Here is a 21,686-nt window from a genome sequence, read left to right as displayed (position 1 = left end):
ATGCACGCAAGGAGTGCCCTGCCACACAGGGGTGTCCCCCGCGTAGGGGAGCCCCACGTGCAAGGAGTGCGCGCCGTAAGGAGAGCCGCCCAGCGCGAAAGAAAGTGCAGCCTGCCCAGGAATGGTGCCGCACACACAGAGAACTGACACAACAAGATGATACAGCCAAAAGAAACACAGATTCCTGTGCCGCTGACAACAACAGAAGCAGACAAAGAAGACACAGCAAATAGACACTGAGAACAGACAATTGGGGTCGGGGGGAGAGAAATAAATAAATAAATCTTTAAAAAAAAAAAATTAAAAAATAGAATGCATTGTATTAATAACATGAAAAAGTGTATAGCCTGGACAAGCTCTGGAAAATGTTTGTTTCTTTGAGCTCGTCCTGGAATGTTGAATATCCTATCCCCATTCACAATTGGGACTCATGGGGTCTTTTATTTTCTAGGACCTACAAGCCAAATACCATCTGCTGCATGATACAGAAGTCATGGAGGCAGGTAATCTAGTAACAAAATCAAATACATAAAAGAAAAACTTAAATACATGTTTTTAGCTTTAGATACTTTTTAAGTTTTGAATATTTCAAATTGGTGAAAATAACTTGTTTAATTGCATTTTTAGAAAAAACTGAACATGATAATGCTCTGTTATAATGGAGGTACTGATTTTACATAGGAAAAAAGGCCGAGACGCTTTCTAATGGACCAGGGAAAAATTAGGTTCACATGATATGATCTTTTGAGAAAGTTGTTTGTGATCCTCAAAAGAAAGGAAGAAGTTAGAAGTAGGGCTTAAATATTAAGAAGAAAGTAATTGTTGAAATCACCTCTAAATATGTGGCATATAGCTAGATGAACATTTATTATAAATGACTAAACATCTGAACCCCTAAGACTCAATTATTATGGTTTTCCTTTCTTACACGTACTAAATGTCATGGGCTAGATGAGACAGGAGGTGCACTGGTATAAAATGATATGAATTTGAGTAATAAAAATTTTTTTCTATCTCTAAATATACTGAGTATTTTACATGCATTTAATATTTTTCAAAACCCTATATAACATAGATATTGTTATAATTCCCATTTAACTGAAAATGGATCTGATATTTGATGGAAGTAAGTTACTGTTACCAAATCATAGAACTAATAAGGGGCAGTAGTAAAACTTGAAACTAGAACTATCTGAATACAAAGCTTATCATTATAATATTTCTACTCCTATGCTGTAATATCTTCCATAAAATTAATTTCATAAGATTAATTTAAATTTTGTTTTACCATACTGCTAATAATCTACATTAAATTATTGGAACACAGAGTCCTAAAGCAATTGTTAGTAATTAAAAAGTAAATATGAAAAAGTACATTTTAATGAAATGAAATTTTACTTCACATAAAATTTTACAAAGATTATACTGTAATGCAAGCAAATTCATCCTATAGTAACATAAGGCAACCAGTAATCTTCTGCAAAAAAAATAAACTACAAGATTTGAAAAATAAAATAGATGTAATTTACCTGTTAAAATATTGACAAAATGTTTTTCCCATCATGTTATTTAGTAATCTTCCATTTAAATGTTTTAGAGCTATTTTAAATATATATATTATTACTGTTAAAGAGATTTTCTCAATGAAATTAGTGAAGATAAAGACAACTGGAAATGTAAATGACAATATTTTTATTCTAAATAAATCCATACATGGGACCAGTTAAAAAATTTGGAATTTTGAAAAATGTGTTTATAAAATGCCTTTAAATAAATCTGAATAAATATTGCTTTATGTCACAAAAGTATTGTTTTTCAGATATTGAAAATAATAGGCACATTTTGTGACCACTCTTCTGTAATGTGTATTCAATATTTAACTTCAATCATTGTAAGGTTTCTATCTAGAGATGATTAAATGATTTGTCAGTGATATTGTGATATATAGAAATCTAAATAGATTACAAGATTTAAATAATTCATGAGTTTTAATCTCTTTATGTTTTTTATGTTACAATGAAAATAGTTATTGAATTAATCAGACTTCTTTGCATGTTTTAACCAAGAAAATAAAATAAAGTCATGATTTTACAGCCACTTGCAAATGGTTCTTACATAGAACACAAAATTAATGGACTCAAATTATATGAAAATCATTACCACAGCTAAACCAATCATTTTGACATGTAATAATACCACTTTATTTAGTATTTGAAATGGGAAAGTTTATTTCAAAAGGAGCAAAACCCAATAATATTTAACACTGGTTTTCAATTTGGTTGTGATTTGTTTATACAATGAATTAATGTAGAACCATCAAAAATATACTGTTTCAAATATTTTCATATTTATCGATGTAATTTGAAAGTTTCTGAAGCTTGCAGATTTTCGACACTTTTATGACTTTATTTATACAAAAACATGTAAACATATAGTACATATTTCTACTTTTTCTATAGCTCCTCCTTGTCTCTCCTTCCCTGCCCTCACTCCAACTTTTGCTAGCAGAAATTCAATTGTAAGCACAAAACATGTTTTTTCTCTTCTAAAAATTATGCATTTATACGGAAGAAAATTAAAGACAGCATAATAATTTGTTCTCAGCCCTTAACCACATAAATGTCTGCTCAAGCTTTAATATAATGATACTGCTTTGCACTGATACATCAAATATTTTACCTTTCAAATACATTTGTAGCTTTATCTCTTCTCTCGCTTCATATACCTTAGATTTTATTCCACTGTGAGAAGCAACTATTCTTTCTGTTAGGTAATATCCCAAAGCTTAAGAAAGCTTGCTTTTTCTTTGCATATAACTATGCAAATAGATATTAAAGAGTAAAACCCTCAGCTTCAGCAGCCAAAGATACAGGGGATATAAATTTATTTGTAAGAAAAGCTTTGCATATAAATTCTAGTATCTTTTTCCCAACATTCCTGTTAGGTATAACTTGAATGAAAAAATTGATTAAAAGCACTGTCTTAGATTATCCCATTTTCATCCCCACAACATCCCTGTGGGGTAGGAAGATCAGATATGGTTACTAGCATTTTACAATTAATTCCTTGGGGTGTAGGTGACAAAACCAGCAAGAGGCAGCATGAGGACCAGAATTGAGTCTTAGATTTTTAGCAAGTACTTTTGCTGTACATCACATATATACACAACATTGCAATGTGGCTCACATCCTCTAAAGAAAGAATAATGGCTTTCCAAGTACTCAGAGAAAACCTAAATGTGAAAAAGCGTATCTATGTTACTGGCATGTGCCAAGCAATTTGTAGCATATTCAATGTGATATACATGTATTAAACAATCCTACCCACAAATATATTTGAGCGACTGCTCAAATAAAGGTATTTTCACACAGGTATACAATTGACATGGAGATAGTCAATAATTTGCTTGTGGGTTTAGATTTATTTTCAAACTATTGTTTTTTTTTCCTGCTATATCATCTACTTTTACCAATGGAAAACAATTTGTAAAGGAGAGAAGAAAAGCAGCATTTCCTATTAAACACCAAAAAGTAATAAGTAGGATGATTTATATATTTTGATGACATGCAGGAATTTGTTTATTTGAAAGGTAATCTCTGCATGTGAACATGGCTATCAATTGCAAATGTTCCAATATTTTGTTGAAAAAAAGCAAAAATGAAAAATGAGAATGAAACACAAACACAATTCCAAATATGTAACAAGTCTAGAAGTCAGTGAAGGGGGCTATGAGTCATATTTAATAAAACCAAAGTTAGAATCCTAAATAGAAGCATAGTGTGGTAACATAAGAAAATACAATTTGCAATAAACCATGTTCTCAGGTCTATGCTAGAATCATCCATGACCCATGATTTTTACTCTAAGCGGTTCAATTTTCAAGTGCTGCTATAAAATACAGTATCAGGATAGAAGATGAAGAAAATAAGGTGATAATCTGCATTAGCCAAAGCTTTTTAGTAACTCTTCCTTAGTAAGTAGATTAAAGTAGTCTTAGTTACCAGCGAGTAGTTTTGTGAAGACACTTCAAAAAAGCTTGGTTAACTCACAAACCTCTATTCCACATTCTTTGGTTGTAAACATTTGACTTTCTAGTATTTTATTCCTCTTTTTTCAAGTTACACTGTATTAAACAAAAAAATTCACTGACTACACCTACTAAAGTAATGTTTCTCATGCCTCTTGCCCACACCACTTGCAACAGGAGCCCTGATAGGGTGGGGCTGCACCTATTAAAAATATTGATTCATGGGCTATACCAAATCTAACGAATCAAAATTTGGGGACAGGAGCACTCAAATCTGCATTTAAACAAGTGCCCAGATGATTCTTAAGCAAACCAAATCTTGAAAATCACCCTCCAAGAAATATTCCTGTATTTGTTCAAATTCGAATTCCTAAGGAATGTGCACGTTTTCACTTTGTAAGTGATAGATACACATTTAAGAAATTAATAAACCTACGAATGAATTAATGGACTAATGGAGAGCTGAAACAAGACACAAATTGTTCGGTTCTATTAATATATAGAGGCCAGCGTTGACTATACCTTTCTCTCAAAGCCCAAGGAGGTGAAGGTAGATAGAAAAGATAAGACACAATGTTCCTCCTGCTGTCCATTAATATGTACTAGTACTTTTCACATAGCAAGTACATGATATTTGCTGAATCAAAGAATGTATTTGAAAGGGTTTTCTCAAATATTATCACTGTATTCTGGTGAGACACTGCATTTGTGCAGGGATTGAAGGCACTGAAATGAGCTGAAGTTAGAATGCAGAAAAATAGGAGGAAACTGGTAACATGAAAAACTGTATAGCAGGGCCATTTCATAGAACTGTTACCATCAAGCACGTGGCTTAACAGGAGGAAATATTTTTTAGCATATGAAAGACAGTTTTAAGCATCTATATGAGATCTTAGTTTTTCAATGTTACTAACTGACGTAATGAATATTTTACAAATACATGCACAGATTCTCTATAAGGATTGGTTAACTGTGGTCATCAATTGCCAGTATAATGACTGAAATATAAAAGAATATTTTATACTGTAAGAGCAACTTGGATTGAGGTGATTCGGCTGATATTTTCTTCAGTATCTTCTGGATAAAGAGCATCTACTTTGGAGATGCTTAAAACTATTATATCTAAAAATCCCACAAATTTGGATGTTTTAATGTAAAGTATGTACTAATTACATGTTTTCACCTCTGAAATGTCTTAAATCCATAGTAAGTTATATTGCATTATGCCAAATAAACTTATGGGTAGCGTTTAAAGCAATCTTATGGAGAATATTTAAACTAAACAGATGCTGTAATGTATTTTCATGGTCCAAAACACCTAAAAAATCCACAAATATATAATTAAACTGTGATGCATTAAATATTAGTCTGTATTGAGAATGCTAGATTTCTTAATAAACAAACAAGGATCAATAGTTTTATTAACTTCTACTAGTTCAAGAAGTCTTTTCTTCTCCCTTCAAACCAACTAATTTTACTGAGGAATAATCCTTTGTTAGTTTTATCACTAATAATTATACCTTATATGTATTTATCACTTCACAAATTTACAGGGTGCTTCTCAGGCATAATAAATAAAATTTTTCGCCAATTGTATCTTGGCTTAGATAACAATGACAAGTTAAACCCTTAAAAACATTTCAACTACAGCAAATTTATTCTAAGAAACATGGATTCAAAAGATATTTAAATAGCAGATGTCTCTTTTGTACCTTACAATGTTTATATGCATTGAAATTTCATTTCACCTAATTTTTCAAGAACATAGCATTTATATTTTCTTCTAATAGACAAAATTTTATAAGCTTCTCTGGAATCACTTTCAAAAATATTCGTGTCTTAAAATTTCATCCATTGATTAATATAGGACTTGAAATCCAATAGAATATCAGTAGAGACATACATAGCTACTGAAAATGTCAGGTCTTAAAATTGAATAACCTAATAACCATTTTATTTTATATCCACATTTTGCCTATTCATCTATTACAACATTATGACTGAAAAATAACTCTTGTATTAATTGAAATTATTCATGTATAGGTTTGCTTTCATGTAGTTTATATTACAAGTAATAAACTTAAATACACTAGTTACCTTTGAAGAAAATTCTGAGCCTATACAATTAAATGATGTTCATGGATAGGAATATTTAGACCTTAAAGACAAATATATTCCACATCCAATAACTTTTTATATTATTTAATTGATGAGTTTTCTGGGAAAATAACCTTGGTAAAAATTTCTGCCATATGACTTTTCTTCACTGAGTCAACTAAGCAACATGGCAAGTTACATATGGTACCATTTTAGGGGTCAGTCCACTGGAGTTGGAACATTCTATGTTATCACAGGGAAATCTCAGGACCTAGGAATCAGCATTATTCTACCACCACCTGCCTGTGCTGAGATATATAAACTTACATGGAGAAAGTCCAAAGTCTGACCTATCCCTTTTCCTTAAACTGGCTCAGACCACAAACTAAAATATCCAAATGCGAAAGTAATCAGTGGGGACCAGGTATTAACTGCTCAAACCCCAATCTTCTGGTCTTCAGCATGGGAGACTAGAAACTTCAGAGCACAGCAGCTGAGTATGGGGAAAACAAGCACTAAGTCGACACCTGAGTCTTCTCAAAGAATCCCTTGACCTCACTGGAGTTACATGGCTTCCTCCATGCCATCTAGGGATTTTTGGGGCTATCAGGTTCTCTCCCAGAATGATTCTTGAAGAAATGTCTGAATTTCTTCAAAAGATTCTCTTTACAATACAGAGACAGTGCCATCATGTGGACACCAGCTGTCCTTAAGCTGTCATCTATAGGGAAGGAGAACGAGGGGAGGATATTGGCACAACCCAGTGTTAGCTTTGCACCAAAATAGCCAACACTGATATTAAATAGGCAATATCCTGGCCCTTCCATTGACATTCACTGCTCAAGGTTTTCCCCATGAAGTTTAAAGGACCAAAACAGAAGAAAAATTTGTAGGCATAGCCATGGAGCACAAGTGCCAGAGTCCTTGCCTATGTGAGCAAACCTAAAGGGGTACTGACCACAGCTCACCTACTGAGCCCACATCCACCTGTCCTTCAGGACTCACCTGAGTCTCTATGAAACTGCCTAATCAACTTCCCCTCCATCTGCTTTAGTGTCATCTCCGTGTACACTGTGTGCTTAATCCAATTAGCACCTGAAGCAAACACTATCAGAGTATTTATATTTTTATCTTGAACACCAGAATGTAAATGTCCCATAAGCAGAGACCATGGCTATTTTATTTTTATATGCCCAAGATAGAACACAGTACCTATCACATCGTAAGTACTCAGTAAATGATTGTTGAAGGAAGGAAGTTGAATAAAGGTAATACGACCACATATAGCACACTGGCCACATTAATGACAGATAAGATTACTTAACATAATATCCAGACTTAATTTTCTTAAAACAGCACAACAACAACAGCATGACAGAGTCTCCTTTACATAAAGAATGGATGCAGTTGTTGTATCATCAGAAAACAGGTCAGAGAGTGAAGCAGCTATCATCTGCTAAACAACAGCTGCCATCCTTGGCTAAATAGTACCTTTGTAGAGCCATGCATGTAGACTTTGTAAATTATTATGATGACAGTATTTTACTGCCATTAGCACTTAAAAGCCAAGAATGTGGTTTAGAAAACAAAAGAATATTTAGAAAAGTTTATATTTTTCTGGAACCCCATATTCTAGGGTTTAATTTACTTGAAACTTTCAAGTGATTCTCCTTGTTTACTCTCTGTAGTTAAAACACAACAATATATTGCAATGAATTACTTGATAATTGTTCTACTCATTTATAATAGAATAACTGACATTACTTGATTAAAAACATATGATTTTAGATGTCGAGTACTCTCTGAAATGAAATTTCATTTCTTTCTAGAAAAACTGGTTTTCCAAAGGGAAGTTCAATTTTAAAAATTTACTATGAAGACATAGCTGATGAACCAAAACTAAATTTACTTCATTGAAAGACATAATATTTCCTACATGTATAACCTTAATAAGATTTTTGCAAAAGTAATAGGCCTGTAAAAGCTTTGGAATCTCCAAAAACTTTCCTGTCTTTTATGGAAGACAAAACATTATTCTATTTTTCTACAGCATCATTGAGATAAAAAGAGGATATCTTGGGATGAGACTGAATATGTACTTTGGATACATTTTATAGACAAATATGATCAAAGCAATTATAATCATAGAATAAAGCAGACAGTCTTGAATCTTTATCACAATTGCACATAGAATAAAGCTTGATTAAATAATCAGAAGGATATACAAAGAACAAAATACAGTCTAATAAATACTTCACATGCTTAGATTATTTCAAATTGAACTTGGTTCTTACATGCAACTTCATGAAAGTCTAATATCAATAAAGCACATATTAAATTCTTTCTTACCCCTAAGATAAAACTTATTCAAAACTTTTAAAACCTCCTAATCACTACACCTTTTTACAATACCAGAGAAGAAGAAAAAAGAGAAATTATTAATTTTTAAAATTACCCAGCAATTCCATTGCATCATCTTCATTGTCAATATCTTCTTCTGTTACTGATGGGGTAGGACTGTGGATGGATTCAAAAGACTCTTGAGAGAGCATTGCTGCCAGAAGTTTCTTATGTTGTTGTTGCTGCTGTTTTAATCCTTTAGTCTTGGGCTCCATCTTTAAGCTGGGGAAAGAATGAAATGTTGATTTTCAATGAAGATGAGACCATCATTTGGCTGTGGTAAGTAAAGAAAATCTACATACAAATATTCAGTTGTTTTGCTAAGCAAAATTATGGACATATAACTAGAATTTTCCCCAAGGATAATGGAAATACAGAAACTGTCTTCCTTCTTAGACTTCTTCCCTAAGTGAGTATGGGCAAGAAATAGACCAAACTGGAAAAATTTCTGCATCCACTTAAAAGAACAGATGCTAATCAGCTCTTACCAGCTGTTACCATGTGGATGGGGTTTCTGATTCTAAGAGAAGGTAGGAAGCCCAGATTATTGTGAAATAGTCATTGATTTTTAAAATGCATGCACAGAAAATGTAATTACACAGGTATTTTAGCATACTACAATACCTTTAAAGCATACCTTTAAATTAGATTCTAAAAATAAGTTTTAATTTCTATAATAAAAATACATTTCCCTAAGGGAGGGGCAAGATGGCAGCAGACTAAGGAGCTCCTAGAGTCAGGTCATGCTACAGGGCAGTTAGTAATGACACAGAGCTGTCTTAAGCACCTGTTTGGGGGCTACAGGAGACCAGAAGAGCATCCTGCAACACCCTTGAAAGAATGGAAGGAGGAGACTGCCCATCTGCAGAGAAGATTTGTAGAGCACTCCCCACCAGGGATGGAGATGGAATTGAAGGTGCTGGGCAAATCAGTCTGTGTAGGCTGAAAGCACCTGCATTTGCCCATAGATGCTGAGGAAACAAGCTCCTCACCTACTCTATTGTGGTGTGGGGATGTAGCCTCAGGTGTCTGGCTTTTAAGTCTGTGCTGGATGACCTAAATATAAAGGCAAGAACCATAAAGCTTCTAGGAGAAAATGTAGGAAAACATCTTCAAGATTTGGTGGTAGGTGGTGGATTCTTAAACCTTACACCAAAAGCACAAGCCACAAAAGAAAACATGGATAAATGGGACCTCCCCAAACTTAAACACTTTTGTGATTCAAAGGACTTTGTCAAGATGGTGTAAAGACAGCCCACTCAATGGGAGAAAATATTTGGAAACCACATCTGATAAGGGTTTGATTTCCATTCTATCTAAAGAGATCACACAACTCAACGATAAAAAAGCAAGCAATCCAATTTATTTCTTTTAAAGATTTATTTATGTATTTATTTCTCTCCCCTTCCTCCCCGCCGCCACCCCGGTTGTCTGTTCTCTGTGTCTATTTGCTGCATCTTCTTTGTCGGCTTCTGTTGTCAGCGGCACGAGAATCTGTGTTTCTTTTTGTTGCGTCATCTTGCTACATCAACTCTCTGTGTGTGCGGTGCCATTCCTGGGCAGGCTGTACTTTCTTTCGCGCTGGGCGGCTCTCCTTACAGGACGCACTCCTTGTGCGTGGGGCTCCCCTACGCGGGGGACACCCCTGTGTGGCAGGGCACTCCTTGCAGGCATCAGCACTACCTATGGGCCAGCTCCACACGGGCTAAAGAGGCCCGGGGTTTGAACCGCAGACCTCCCATGTGGTAGATGGATGCCCTAACCACTGGGCCAAGTCCACCAGCAAGCAATCCAATTTAAAAATGGGTAAAAGATTTAAATAGACATTTCTCCAAAGAGGAAATCCAAATGGCCAAAAATACATGAAGAAATGTTCCATATCACTAGCTACTAGGGAAATGCAAATCAAAATGACAATGAGATATCATCTTACACCACACAGAATGACAAATATTAAAAAAAAAAAAAACCCAAAAATAGAAAACAGTAAGTGCTGGAGAAGATATCGAGAAATAGGTACACTCCTTCATTGTTCATGGGATTGTAAAATGGTACAGCCTCTGTGAAAGACAATTTGGCAGTTCCTCAGGAAGCTAAATATAGAACTGCCATATGACCCAGCAATTCATCAACTAGCAATATATCCAGAAGAACTGAAAACTGTCACATGAACAGACATCTGCACACCGATCTTCAGAGCAGCATTATTCACAATTGCCAAAGGATGGAAACAACCCAAGTGTTCATCAACTGATGAATGGATAAGGAAAATGTGGTATATACATATGATTGAATACTATGCTGCAGTAATAAGAAATGAAACTGGCACATATATGATAACATGAATGAATCTTAAAAACATTATGCTAAGTGAAGTAAGCCAGACACAAAAAGGACTAATATTGCATTGTCTCATTAATATGAACTAAATATGGAAAAAAAAAAACACATACAGTTAAAGCCTAGAGTATAGATCATTAGGAGGTAAGAGGAGGGCTGAGAAGGACTAATGATACTTAATGTATGTAGAATTTTTAATTAACTTTACTGTGAAAGTCTGGGAATGGATAGAGTTGATGGTACACATTGTAGGGAGTAGCAGCTGGTTTATAAATGGTAATGTGGCTGGAAAAGGTAGTCTAGCAATGTTTTCCAACTGAAAGAAAGCTGAAGAATAATCTAAGGATAGGGACTGAATAACACAGTGAACCCAAAGGATAGGGACTGAATAACGCAGTGAGAATTGTGGTTGATGGAACAGATACAAGAATGTCCTTCTGTGATCTAGAGAGGATGTACATCACTATTGCAGGGTGGTGGGAATGTGGAGAAGCACGGGAAAAATACAACTGATGTGACCTATGGATTGTGATTAACAGTAAAAATGTAATATTTATGTATCTATGACAAAGATGTGTTCATAATGGGCGAGTATGGAAAATGTGTGCCAAATGTACACTATGGACCATAGTTAGTGGTAACAGTCTGTAACAAATGTTCCACCACAGTGTAGTGTGTCAATGAATGGGTGCTGTATGTGAATTCTACACATAAGCACGATTGTTTTGAAAGTTCACAATTTCTGTAATAAAAATATATTTTAAAAATAATAATAGGGTGGGTTGGGGGGAAAATACACCAAAGTAAGATATCGACTATAGTTAGTAGTAAGATTTTGACAATATTCTTTAATAATTTGTAACAACTATCTCAAAACAATGCAAGGTGTTGGTGGTGGGTTGATGTATGGGACCCATGTATGATGTTATGCATATTTGTTTTGTAAGCTCACAACTTTTGCTATAGGCTTATTGAATTGTACGTTATGTATGAATGATATACTTCAATAAAATTTTAAGAAATACATTTCCTTATCCATTCAGTCCTATTCATGCTGCACAGATCTGAGGGCAAATGGGTACACAGAGGGATAGAACCAGAATTGGCAAGTAAGTACAACTCACTTTCTCCCAGTCTAAAAGATTCTTTGTAAATTAGTGTTTCTGATAAACCCAGATTCCTTTGGGTAAATGCTCAGTCTTCCATGGTTCTCTCCCTCCACTTCCCATGATTGTGTCTGACTGAAGAAGAAAACTTATGAACCCAGATAGCAATAACGTATATTTCAAAAAATTCTTCCAAAGTTTTTCTCTTCTAAATCATCCAATTTCTTTTCATATTATTACCAAAGAAAGAAGAGGGTAAACGTCACCTCAAGAAGGAGAAAGACATGATGCAGAGGAAATCCATCCCAGAAAGGAAGAGGAAATATTATGTATGTCTTTATAAGAATACTATGCCCCTTATAAGAAGGAAAACCCAGAAAAGAAGACAAATGGAGAATAAAGGAGGTTACACATGCTTTCCCTACCTGCACCAAGCCAAAACCAAGAGGAGGCTTGGTAAGAAATAACCAGATAAATTTCAGCATACAAACCAGAAAATTTCAAGCTTCCTTATAATAGTGGTACGAGGTTCATCATGACACTGTTTCAGACCAGGAGAATATCTCAGCCTACATATTGGATCAAGTGTTAAAAACTTCTTTTTGACCTTGAATAAAAGGGGGAAATGGCAAAGACAGATGAGTATATATGGCTAAGAGTCTTCCAAAAAGAGTTGGGAGGTCATCAGAGGGGTCACACTTACACACACCTCAGCAGGACCCCAGAGAGAGCAAAAGTAGATACAACCCTAGGTGCTGGTTCTCCTGAAGGCTATGGAGATCCACAGGGTATATGGTCATGGCAGATGGATTTGGAGTTCTGTGCCATGTCAGAGGGCCCTACTTTGTAATTTGTGCTCCTGAGTGTGATAGAGCTGGACTCAGATGTGACCTTCCTACACATGCTTCTTGTCACTTTTACTGAACCTGTGTTTGGTGCTAGGGGTGGTGCATACTCAGGGTACTTGAATCTCTGGACTGCCCATGTGCCAGCTGGGTCCTAAGCCTCAGCAGAGTTGTGACTCCTACTCTCTGGTTCATTGGACTTACCCAGGTCAGTTAACGGAGGTGAAAATGGTCAACCACCACACCAGGGAATCAAAAGTGCCAACAACTGCAAGCAGAGGAATTGCATCCATCTTCCATGTGGAATCTAAGCCCCCTCCTGATCTAGAGGTGCAGTGGACATCACCAGCCCAGGGTCCACAGAATGGAGGAATTAAATATGGATTAGAGTGGACTTACTGATATTCTACTATAAAACTATTGCGACTAGTAATAGAAGAAATTGTAGCATTGAGGTTGAGAAAATGACCACAGTAGTTGCTGAAGGCAGGGAGAGGGAAGAAGAAATGTGATGTGGGGGTATTTTTGGGACTTTGAGTTGTCCTAAATGATACTGCAGGGTCAGATGCTGGACTTTATATATCCTGCCTTAACCTACTGAATGTACTGGGGGAGAGCGTGAACTACAAGGTAAACTATTATCTATGTGGTGCGGTAGTGCTCCAAAATGTGTTTATCGAGTGCAATGAGTGTGCCACAATGATGGTGGAGGGGTGGGAGGTATACAGGAATCTCTTATATTTTTTTAACATAACATTATTTTTTGTGATATATATATATCTTCAAAAAAATACAATTTACAAAAATGATGGGGTGGGGGGGATGGAGAGCGGGGTATATGGGAACCTCTTATGTTTTTTTATGTTTTTTTAATATAATGTTCTTTGTGATCTATTAACTTTAATTTAAAAAATGTAAAAAAAAATATTTTTAAATGACACTGTTGAAGAGAAGACTGGAAGTGCCAAAGTGGCACTGTAAGTCAATCTCCTCCACCTCACTAGTTAACCTTAAAGTTAAGGTGATTTTTCAGCAGCCAGATACCTACTGGGAATTTTTGCATGATATTTGTTTTAGTAGCCAGGAAACCAACAGTTTTTGGTGGGATGCTATTCCAAATACCTAAATGTGCAAATGGCTTTGGAATTGGGTAATGGTAGAGACTGGAAAAACTGTGAGGTACTTGATTGGGAAAAAAGCCTAGACTACTTTGAAGAGACTGTTGGTAGCAATATGGATGCTAAATGTACTTCCAGTGAGGTCGTAGAAGGAACTGATAAATGTGTTCTTGGAAATTGGAGGAAAGGTGTTCGTTGTTATAAAGTGGAAGAAAACTTGGCATTGATCTTGGACTGAAAGTGGAATTTGTAAGCAGTGAACTTGGAGAGATTTCCAAGCCATGTATGGAAGATGCAGCCTGATTTCTCTTTGCAGCTTACAGTAAAATGTGAGGAGAAAGGGATAAGCTGAGAACTGAACTCTTAAAACATAAAGAAGCTAGAAATTGATGATTTGGAAAATTTTGTGCCTATTTAGTATGGTCTGACATTAGGACCAAAAGCATCTATATCCGGCACTTCCCTGACCTTTAGACACGTGAGTTCCCAGAGGATAGGCTTAACCATGTCATGGTTTAACTGAACAAACCTTTGCTAAAAAGGGTGTGGTTAAAAAATGATCCAGCCAATCATTTCAGCCATTTCAGCCATTTCAGTGGAAGTCAGGATTGGAGGTGCAATTATGCAGGGTCTATGAAATGTCTTTCTGTCTGACGGTTTGGACCTGTGAAGTGCACACAAAGCCTACAAAGATTTTGCAAAATTTATATGAGAAGAGCCACTGCCAGTCTAGACTGAAAGGGAGAGAAAAGGATGAATAGAAAGAAGAATTTCCATTTTGACGTCAGCCAGTCAGCTTCTGCTGGGTAATTCAGCAAAGACCTTCACCAGCATTCCAGCTTGAAGCCTGATATAAGGAATTCAGACTTGTCTGTACCCATATGTGAGCCAATTCTTTTAATAAATTCCATTAAATTTACATATATCCACATATATATATCTATAAATCCAGTTGGTTCTTTTTCCCTAGAAAATGCCGACTAACAAAGGTGGATATGACAGTGACCAGGAGGGAAGATAGGAATGAATAAAAAGCTTTTTAAAATTTTTTTCAGAATATTGCTAGTTAGTAAATGAAGAAGGAATAATAGACCTAGAAAATCACCATTTTATAATCAGCAATTTAGTAATTGCTTAGGCAAGCAACATCAATGGATGCTAATGTCCTTTGGTTAAAGATAGTTAGGGGAACAGATTACTTTCAGATAAATGGATTTTCATGCAGTTGTAAGAAGTAAAATAGAGTACAGTGTATCCTTTAAACAATTTCCCAATGGTAATATCTTATAAAGGTATAGGACAATATCATAATCAGGATACTGACTTTAATAAAATTCTCCAATCTTACTCAAATTTTCTATTTTACTTTGCAATTTTATCACTTGTCCTGGTTCATGTCTCATCTACTCACTACCACAATCAAGATACAGACCAGATACAGAAAGGATCTCTCATGTTTTCCATGTATAGTTACAGTTACCTCCTTCTACACTGCTCCTTCCCCTGTACCTAAAGGCAGCCACTAGTCTGTTCTCATCTCTACAACTCTGTCATTTCAAGAATACTATGCAAATGGAATCATACAGTATGTAACCTTTTAAGATTGGCTTTTTTCCCCCCACTCATCATATTCACCTGGAAATTTACTCAAGTAGCTGCAAATATAATAGTTCAGTTTTTTCTTTGCTGAGTAGTATCACATGATACGAATATACTATTGTTTTTAACATTCACATGTTGAAGGACATCTGGATTGTTTTAAGGTGTTTGGCTATTACGAACAAAGCTGCTAGGAGCATATGTACAGGTTTTTGTGTGACAGTAATTTTCCGTTTCTCTGGGATAAATGTCTAAGAAGGCAATTACTGGGTCATATGACAACTTGAATGTTTAGTTTTACAAGAAAACTACCAAACTGTTATCCAGAATGGCTAAAACATTTACATTCCTAGCAACAACGTTAGAGTGTTGATGCAGCTATTTCTCTGCATCAAACCAGATGCCTTTTATTTATTTTTCTTGCTGTATGTCAGTGGCTGAGACTTCCAATACTGTAATAAATCAGAGTTGTGAGAGTAGACAAACTTGCCTTGGTCTCATCTTAGAAAGAAAGCATTTAATCTTTCACCCTTAAGTGTTATGTTAGCTGTAGCTTTTTTATAGATGCTTTTCATCAAGTTGAAGTAGCTCCCTCTATTCCTAACTGGCTGACACTTTTTACTAAAAATGGGGGTTGGATTTTTAGAAGACTTTTTCTGCATCAATGGATCTGATAATATGATTTTTCTTCTTTAGCCTGTTAATATCATATGTTACACTGAATGACTTCTAAGTTTTAAACAAGTCTTACATACTTGGAATGAATGCCACATCGTCATGGCATATAATTCTTTTCATACCTGATTGGACATGATTTGCTAAATTTTTTGAGAATTTTTACATCTAAATAAATCCATTAGAGATGCTGAGGTGTAGTTAGTTTTCTTTTTTTTCATAATGTTATGATTTTGATATTAGGCTGGTCTCAATACACGTTAGGAAGTGTTCCTTCCTAATCTCTTTTCTGGAGGAATTTGTGTAAAATTGGAGCTAAGTATTCTTTAAATGTTTTGTATAATTCTCCAGTGAAACAATTTGAGACTAGAGACTTCTTTTTTAGGAACTTTAAATTCTGATTTCAAAGTCTATAATGGTTATGGGAATATATAGATTATCTGTTTGATATTGGTTGAGATTTGGTAGTTTATGGTTTTCTGAGGAATGGTCCATTTCTTCTACATTGTCAGATTTATAAGTGTAAACTTAGTGGTGGAATTCCTTAATTGTTCTTTTAATAAGCTGTGGGATCTGTAGTGACATCCCTATTTCAGTCCCAAAAAGAGATTTGTGTCTTCTCTCTTTTTATCTTTGTCAGACTTTCTAGAGGTTTGTCAATTTTATTGATTTTTTTTGAAGAACCAGCTTTTTGTTCATTTTCTCCATTGTTTGCCTATTTTCAATATGATTGATTTCTGTACTTTTATTATTTCCTTCATTCTTCCTGCTTTTAGTTAATTTTACTCTTATTTTCTAGAACCTTGAAGTAGGAATTTAAATATTGATTTGAGACCTTTCTCTTTTCTATCATGTACATTAATTACTATAATTTTTCCCTCTCATCACAGCTTTAGCTGCACCCCATACATTTTGATACTTTATATTTCCATATACATTCAGTTCTGTATTTTAAAATTTCATTTGACAGTTCCTTTTTTACCTATGCATTATTTGAAAGTGTTCAGTTTAATTTCTTAGTATCCGGAGTTTCCTATTGTATTCGTTATTGATTTCTGGTTTGCTTCCATTATCCTCAAATGAGATATTCTGTAGGATTACAATTCTTTTAAATTTATTGAGGTTTGTTTAATTATCCAAGATATAGTCTATCTTGGTGAATGTCTTATTGGTGCTTGAAAATAAATGTGTATGCTGCTGTTGTGGGTGAAGTGTTAAATATATGTATCAATTTGAACTTGTTAGTTGGTTGTGCTCTTTATATCATGCATATACTTTTGAGTACATCCATTAATTATTGAGAAGGGGTGGTGAAGTCTCCAACTGTAATTGCAGATGTTTGTATTTATCCTTTCTTCTCTATCAGTTTTTACTTCATGTATTTTAAAGCTCTCTTGCTCAGTATATACATTCAGAATCATTGTATTCATGGTAGATTCATCCTTTTATCATTATGTAATGTGCCTCTTTATGTCTCACAATATTCTTTGCTCCAAAGTTCACTTCATCTGATACTGAAATTACTTGTTGCATAGTATATAATTTTCCATGCTTCTTTTATTTGCCAATGTCATTAAATTTGAAGTGATTTTTGTGTGCATATAGTTGCACACAACTATAGCATATCGTTGTGTTATTTTTCTTAATCCACTTTGCTAATTTCTGCCTTTTATTGGTGCATACTTAGACCATTTTATTTAAGAATACTATTGAAATGTTAGAGCTCAGATTGCAATTTTATTTTTGTTTTCTTATTGTTTCCTGTTCATCATTATCCTCTTCTGTTTTATTTTTATTTATTTTTTTGTCTTCCTGTGGAGCTGCATCTTGATTTAGTTATAATGCTTTCTTAATATTGTTTATTGAGATAGAATTCATATACCATACAATTCACCAATTTAAAGTGTATAATTAAATAGTTTTTATCATATTTGCTAAGTTGGGCAACCATGACCACAATCAATGTTAAAACATTTTCATCACCCCATTATGAATCCAGTAGAAATCACTCCCCTTTTCTCTCTAACCACCCTTCCACCCCACAACAACCCTAGGCAAACTATTAATCTTTTTGTCTGTATACATTTGGTGATTCTGGATATTTAATATAAACAATTTTATTAGAATCACATAACATATGGTCTTTTGTGTCTGGCTTGTTTCACTTAGCACAATGTTTTCAAGATTTATCCATGTTGTAATATGTTTAAGTATTTCATTCCTTTTTATGAATGAATAATATACCATATTTTGTCTGTCCATTGATCTTTTTTTAAAATTGCTCCCCTCCACAAATAGCTCCCTCATCTATCTGCTCATTGTCTGCTATCTTCTTTAGGACATATGGGGAACCAAACCCTGGACCTCCCATGTCGGAGGCAAGTGCCCAACCACTTGAGTCATTTCCACTCCCTGCTGGTTGCATCGTAACTAGTTGCATCATCTGCTGGCTGTGGTGTCTGCTGGTTGCAGCATCTGCTCTTCTTTAGGAGACACTGGAAATTGAACCTGGAACCTCCCATGTGGGAGGTGGGCACCCAATTGCTTGAGCTACATCTGCTCCCTATCCATTAATCTTTTGATGGATATTTGATTTGTTTCCACATTTTAACATTGTGGGTAAAGCTGCTATGAACATTAATGTATGTATTTTCATTATGTTGGGTCTCTGTGTTTATCATTTTGAGGTGCTGCCAAACTGTTTTCAAAAGCAGCTACAACATTTTATATCATTCCCATCATCAGTGTATGAAGGCTCCAATTTCTCCACATCCTTGTTATTGTCTAGCTTTTTAATTACATCCTAGTGGGAATGAAGTGGTATCTTAATTTGTTAATGACATTGTGCATATTTTCCTGTGATTATTGTCCACTTGTGTATCTTCTTTAAAGAAATGTCTATTCCAAACTTTTTTCCTATTTAAATTTTTTTTGTCTTTTATTGTTGAGTTGCAAGAGTACTTTATCAATTTTAGATACAAGTTCCTTATCAGATATATGATTTGGTTTGGTTTTCTTCCATCCAGTGGTTTGGTTTTGTCACTGTTTATGGTATCCACTTAAGCAAAAAAGACTATGCTCACATTTACATCTATGATGCATTTTCAATTTGTTTCTATGAATGGTGTGAGAAAGGGATCCAACTCCATTCTTTTGAATGTGGATATCCAGTTGTTCCAGCACCATTTCTTGAAGAGACTATGTTTTGCTCCATTGAATTGTATTGACATATTCTTAGTACTTTTCAGTGTACCTCTTCATATAGTTTTCTCAGTGGTTGCTATAGGTGTTGTACTATGCATGTGACATGTCATATATGACTGGTATCAACACTTACCACTTTGTGTGAAGCATGAATACTTTATTTCTATATTAGTTTCTTACCTTCCCCCACTTTTAAATATCATTATTTTAAATAACAGTTGTTGTAATTTTTGTTTCAATAATCAAATATGACATATAAAATTCTTAAGGAGGCTAGTCAAGTACATTTATTCATTTCGGCTCTATTTGTTGGTTTTTCTTTCTTCCATGTTCTAAGATTTCACTATTATTATTTCCTTTCTGTCTAAAGAAATACTTTTAGCCACTCTTTAAGGATAGCACTGCTAGCAACAAAGTCTTTGGTTTTCCTTTGTTCAAGAATGTCTTTATTTACTCTTTGATCCTGAAATGTAGCTTCACTAGATATAGAATTTTGGATTGGCAATTATTTTCTTTTGGCACTTCCTTTTGGTCACCATATTTCAGAGGAGAAATTTACTGCCTTTTGAATTGGTGTTCCTTAAAGGTAATGTGCTGTTTCTCTGGCTGCTTTCAAGATTTTCCTTTGATATTAGTTTACAAAAGTTTAATTATGATATGCTTGGTGCATATATATCTTTGGATTTATCCTATTTGGAGTTTGCTTAACTTCTTCAATCTATAGGTTAAATATTTTATAGCCAGTTTGGGATGTTTTCAGCTCTTATTTCTTCTAATTCTCATTCAGTCCACTTACTCTCTTTTCTCCTAGTACTACAATCATTAACATCAGAACTTTTGTTATTGCTATTCTCCTGCAGGCCCCTGAGGTTATGTTTACTTTTTTCAGTCTATTCCTTTATTTGTTGTTCAGATTGGGTAAATTCCATTGATCTGTTCTCAAGTTTCCTGATTTTAGCCTTTGTCATCTTCACACTATTATTGAGCCCGTCCAACAAGTTATTGTTGTTGGTTTTTTATCTCTGTTATTGTTTTGTTCAGTTCTATAATTTCCAGTTGGTTCTCTTTTCTAATTTCTATTTCATTGCTTATATTCTGTATGCCTTTATTTGTTTCAAGAGAATTTGTCTTTCCTTTTTGAAGCAGTTTTATGATAGCTGCTTTAAACTCCTTGCCAGATAATTCCACCCTCTCATACATTTCAAGGCAATTAATATTGACTGAGTTTTCTCATTAAAGTTATTATTTCCCTGACTCTTGGTAATGATGGGTTATGTTTTGTTTGTTGCTGTTATCCTGGGCAACTTGGGTATTAAGTTAGGAGTCTCTGAGCCCTGTTTAAATCTTTTATTTGGAGAGGCAGTCAACTGCAGCCGTGGCCTATTCTTGTAGCCTGAGCTTCCAATAATTTAATTTTCAGAGCCTTTATCATACTATTTTGATTTCCTTGGTTTATCTGGTACAGTGTAGTTCCCACTGGTCCCTGCTGGTAACACCTGAGGGGCAGAATATCTTTCCCAAAGTTGGGCCCTCTGCTGCCTCTAGATGGCCTTGCTGTGGAGGAATCCTCTCCACTGGTAGATTTTTGGTTCCTGTCTCTCAGTGGTAGGACACTGAGGTTTCTAGGCCAGGTACTTCTGAAATGTATTCCTTCTTGCTGGTGCTTCCCAGTTTTCTTCATGCATTCAGTGGGGAAAGGGAGTTTAATGCCTGGAAGGGAAGGAGAGCGTGTTCCCTGGCCACTTACTGTCCATGGGGTTCCCAGTTGACCACCTTCCTTTTTGCATCTCTGGGCTTTCCTGGTATTGTTAGCAGTATTCCTGTTGAACAGGAACAGAAATGAACCTATCTGAGCCACCTGCTCTTGCTAGGTTTGGGACTCGCAAACACTGAAAGTGGGTTGCCATCTTCTTTGGGTGGGGGTCATAACGGCACCCTACTGCTATGTTATTTCTCCAGGGTCCTCAGGTCTCTAAGCACTCCACCTCCTGTTATACTTTTCACAGTTCTCCTTTGGTTGCCCCTTGCATTATTTCCAGGATTTGTAATTATACTTAGTAGGGAGAAGCAGAGAGAAATGAGTCTATGCTATATTTTCCAAACTGAAATGACAGTACTTCCTGATTACAAAGGGTGAGTGGTACCTATACAATGGAGAAATCTGGTGGATACCACTTTAATTAAGTGATCAAAATTAATGTAACCAATAATAGGACAAAGGGACTTTCCATGTCTCTGCTGGTAAGACGCAATGGGGAACTACACAATATCAACT

At 35.1% G+C, this 21,686-nt stretch overlaps 1 protein-coding gene across 2 annotated transcripts in view; it reads right to left on the bottom strand.

Annotated features, from left to right (window-relative positions):
* The window catches only part of C14H8orf34 (chromosome 14 C8orf34 homolog), a 441,268-nt gene that overhangs the window by 241,289 nt on the left and 178,293 nt on the right, over positions 1-21,686 (bottom strand). For both annotated transcript variants that reach the window (XM_058275622.2, XM_071207845.1), the window contains exon 7: positions 8,580-8,746. In XM_058275622.2, coding sequence (XP_058131605.2) covers positions 8,580-8,746 — 167 coding nt within the window. The remainder of the gene's footprint in view (positions 1-8,579; positions 8,747-21,686) is intronic.

The sequence above is a fragment of the Dasypus novemcinctus genome, chromosome 14 (assembly GCF_030445035.2).
Source record: "Dasypus novemcinctus isolate mDasNov1 chromosome 14, mDasNov1.1.hap2, whole genome shotgun sequence".
In the NCBI taxonomy this organism is placed as follows: Eukaryota; Metazoa; Chordata; class Mammalia; order Cingulata; family Dasypodidae; genus Dasypus; species Dasypus novemcinctus.
This window is presented reverse-complemented; position numbering and strand designations above follow the sequence as displayed.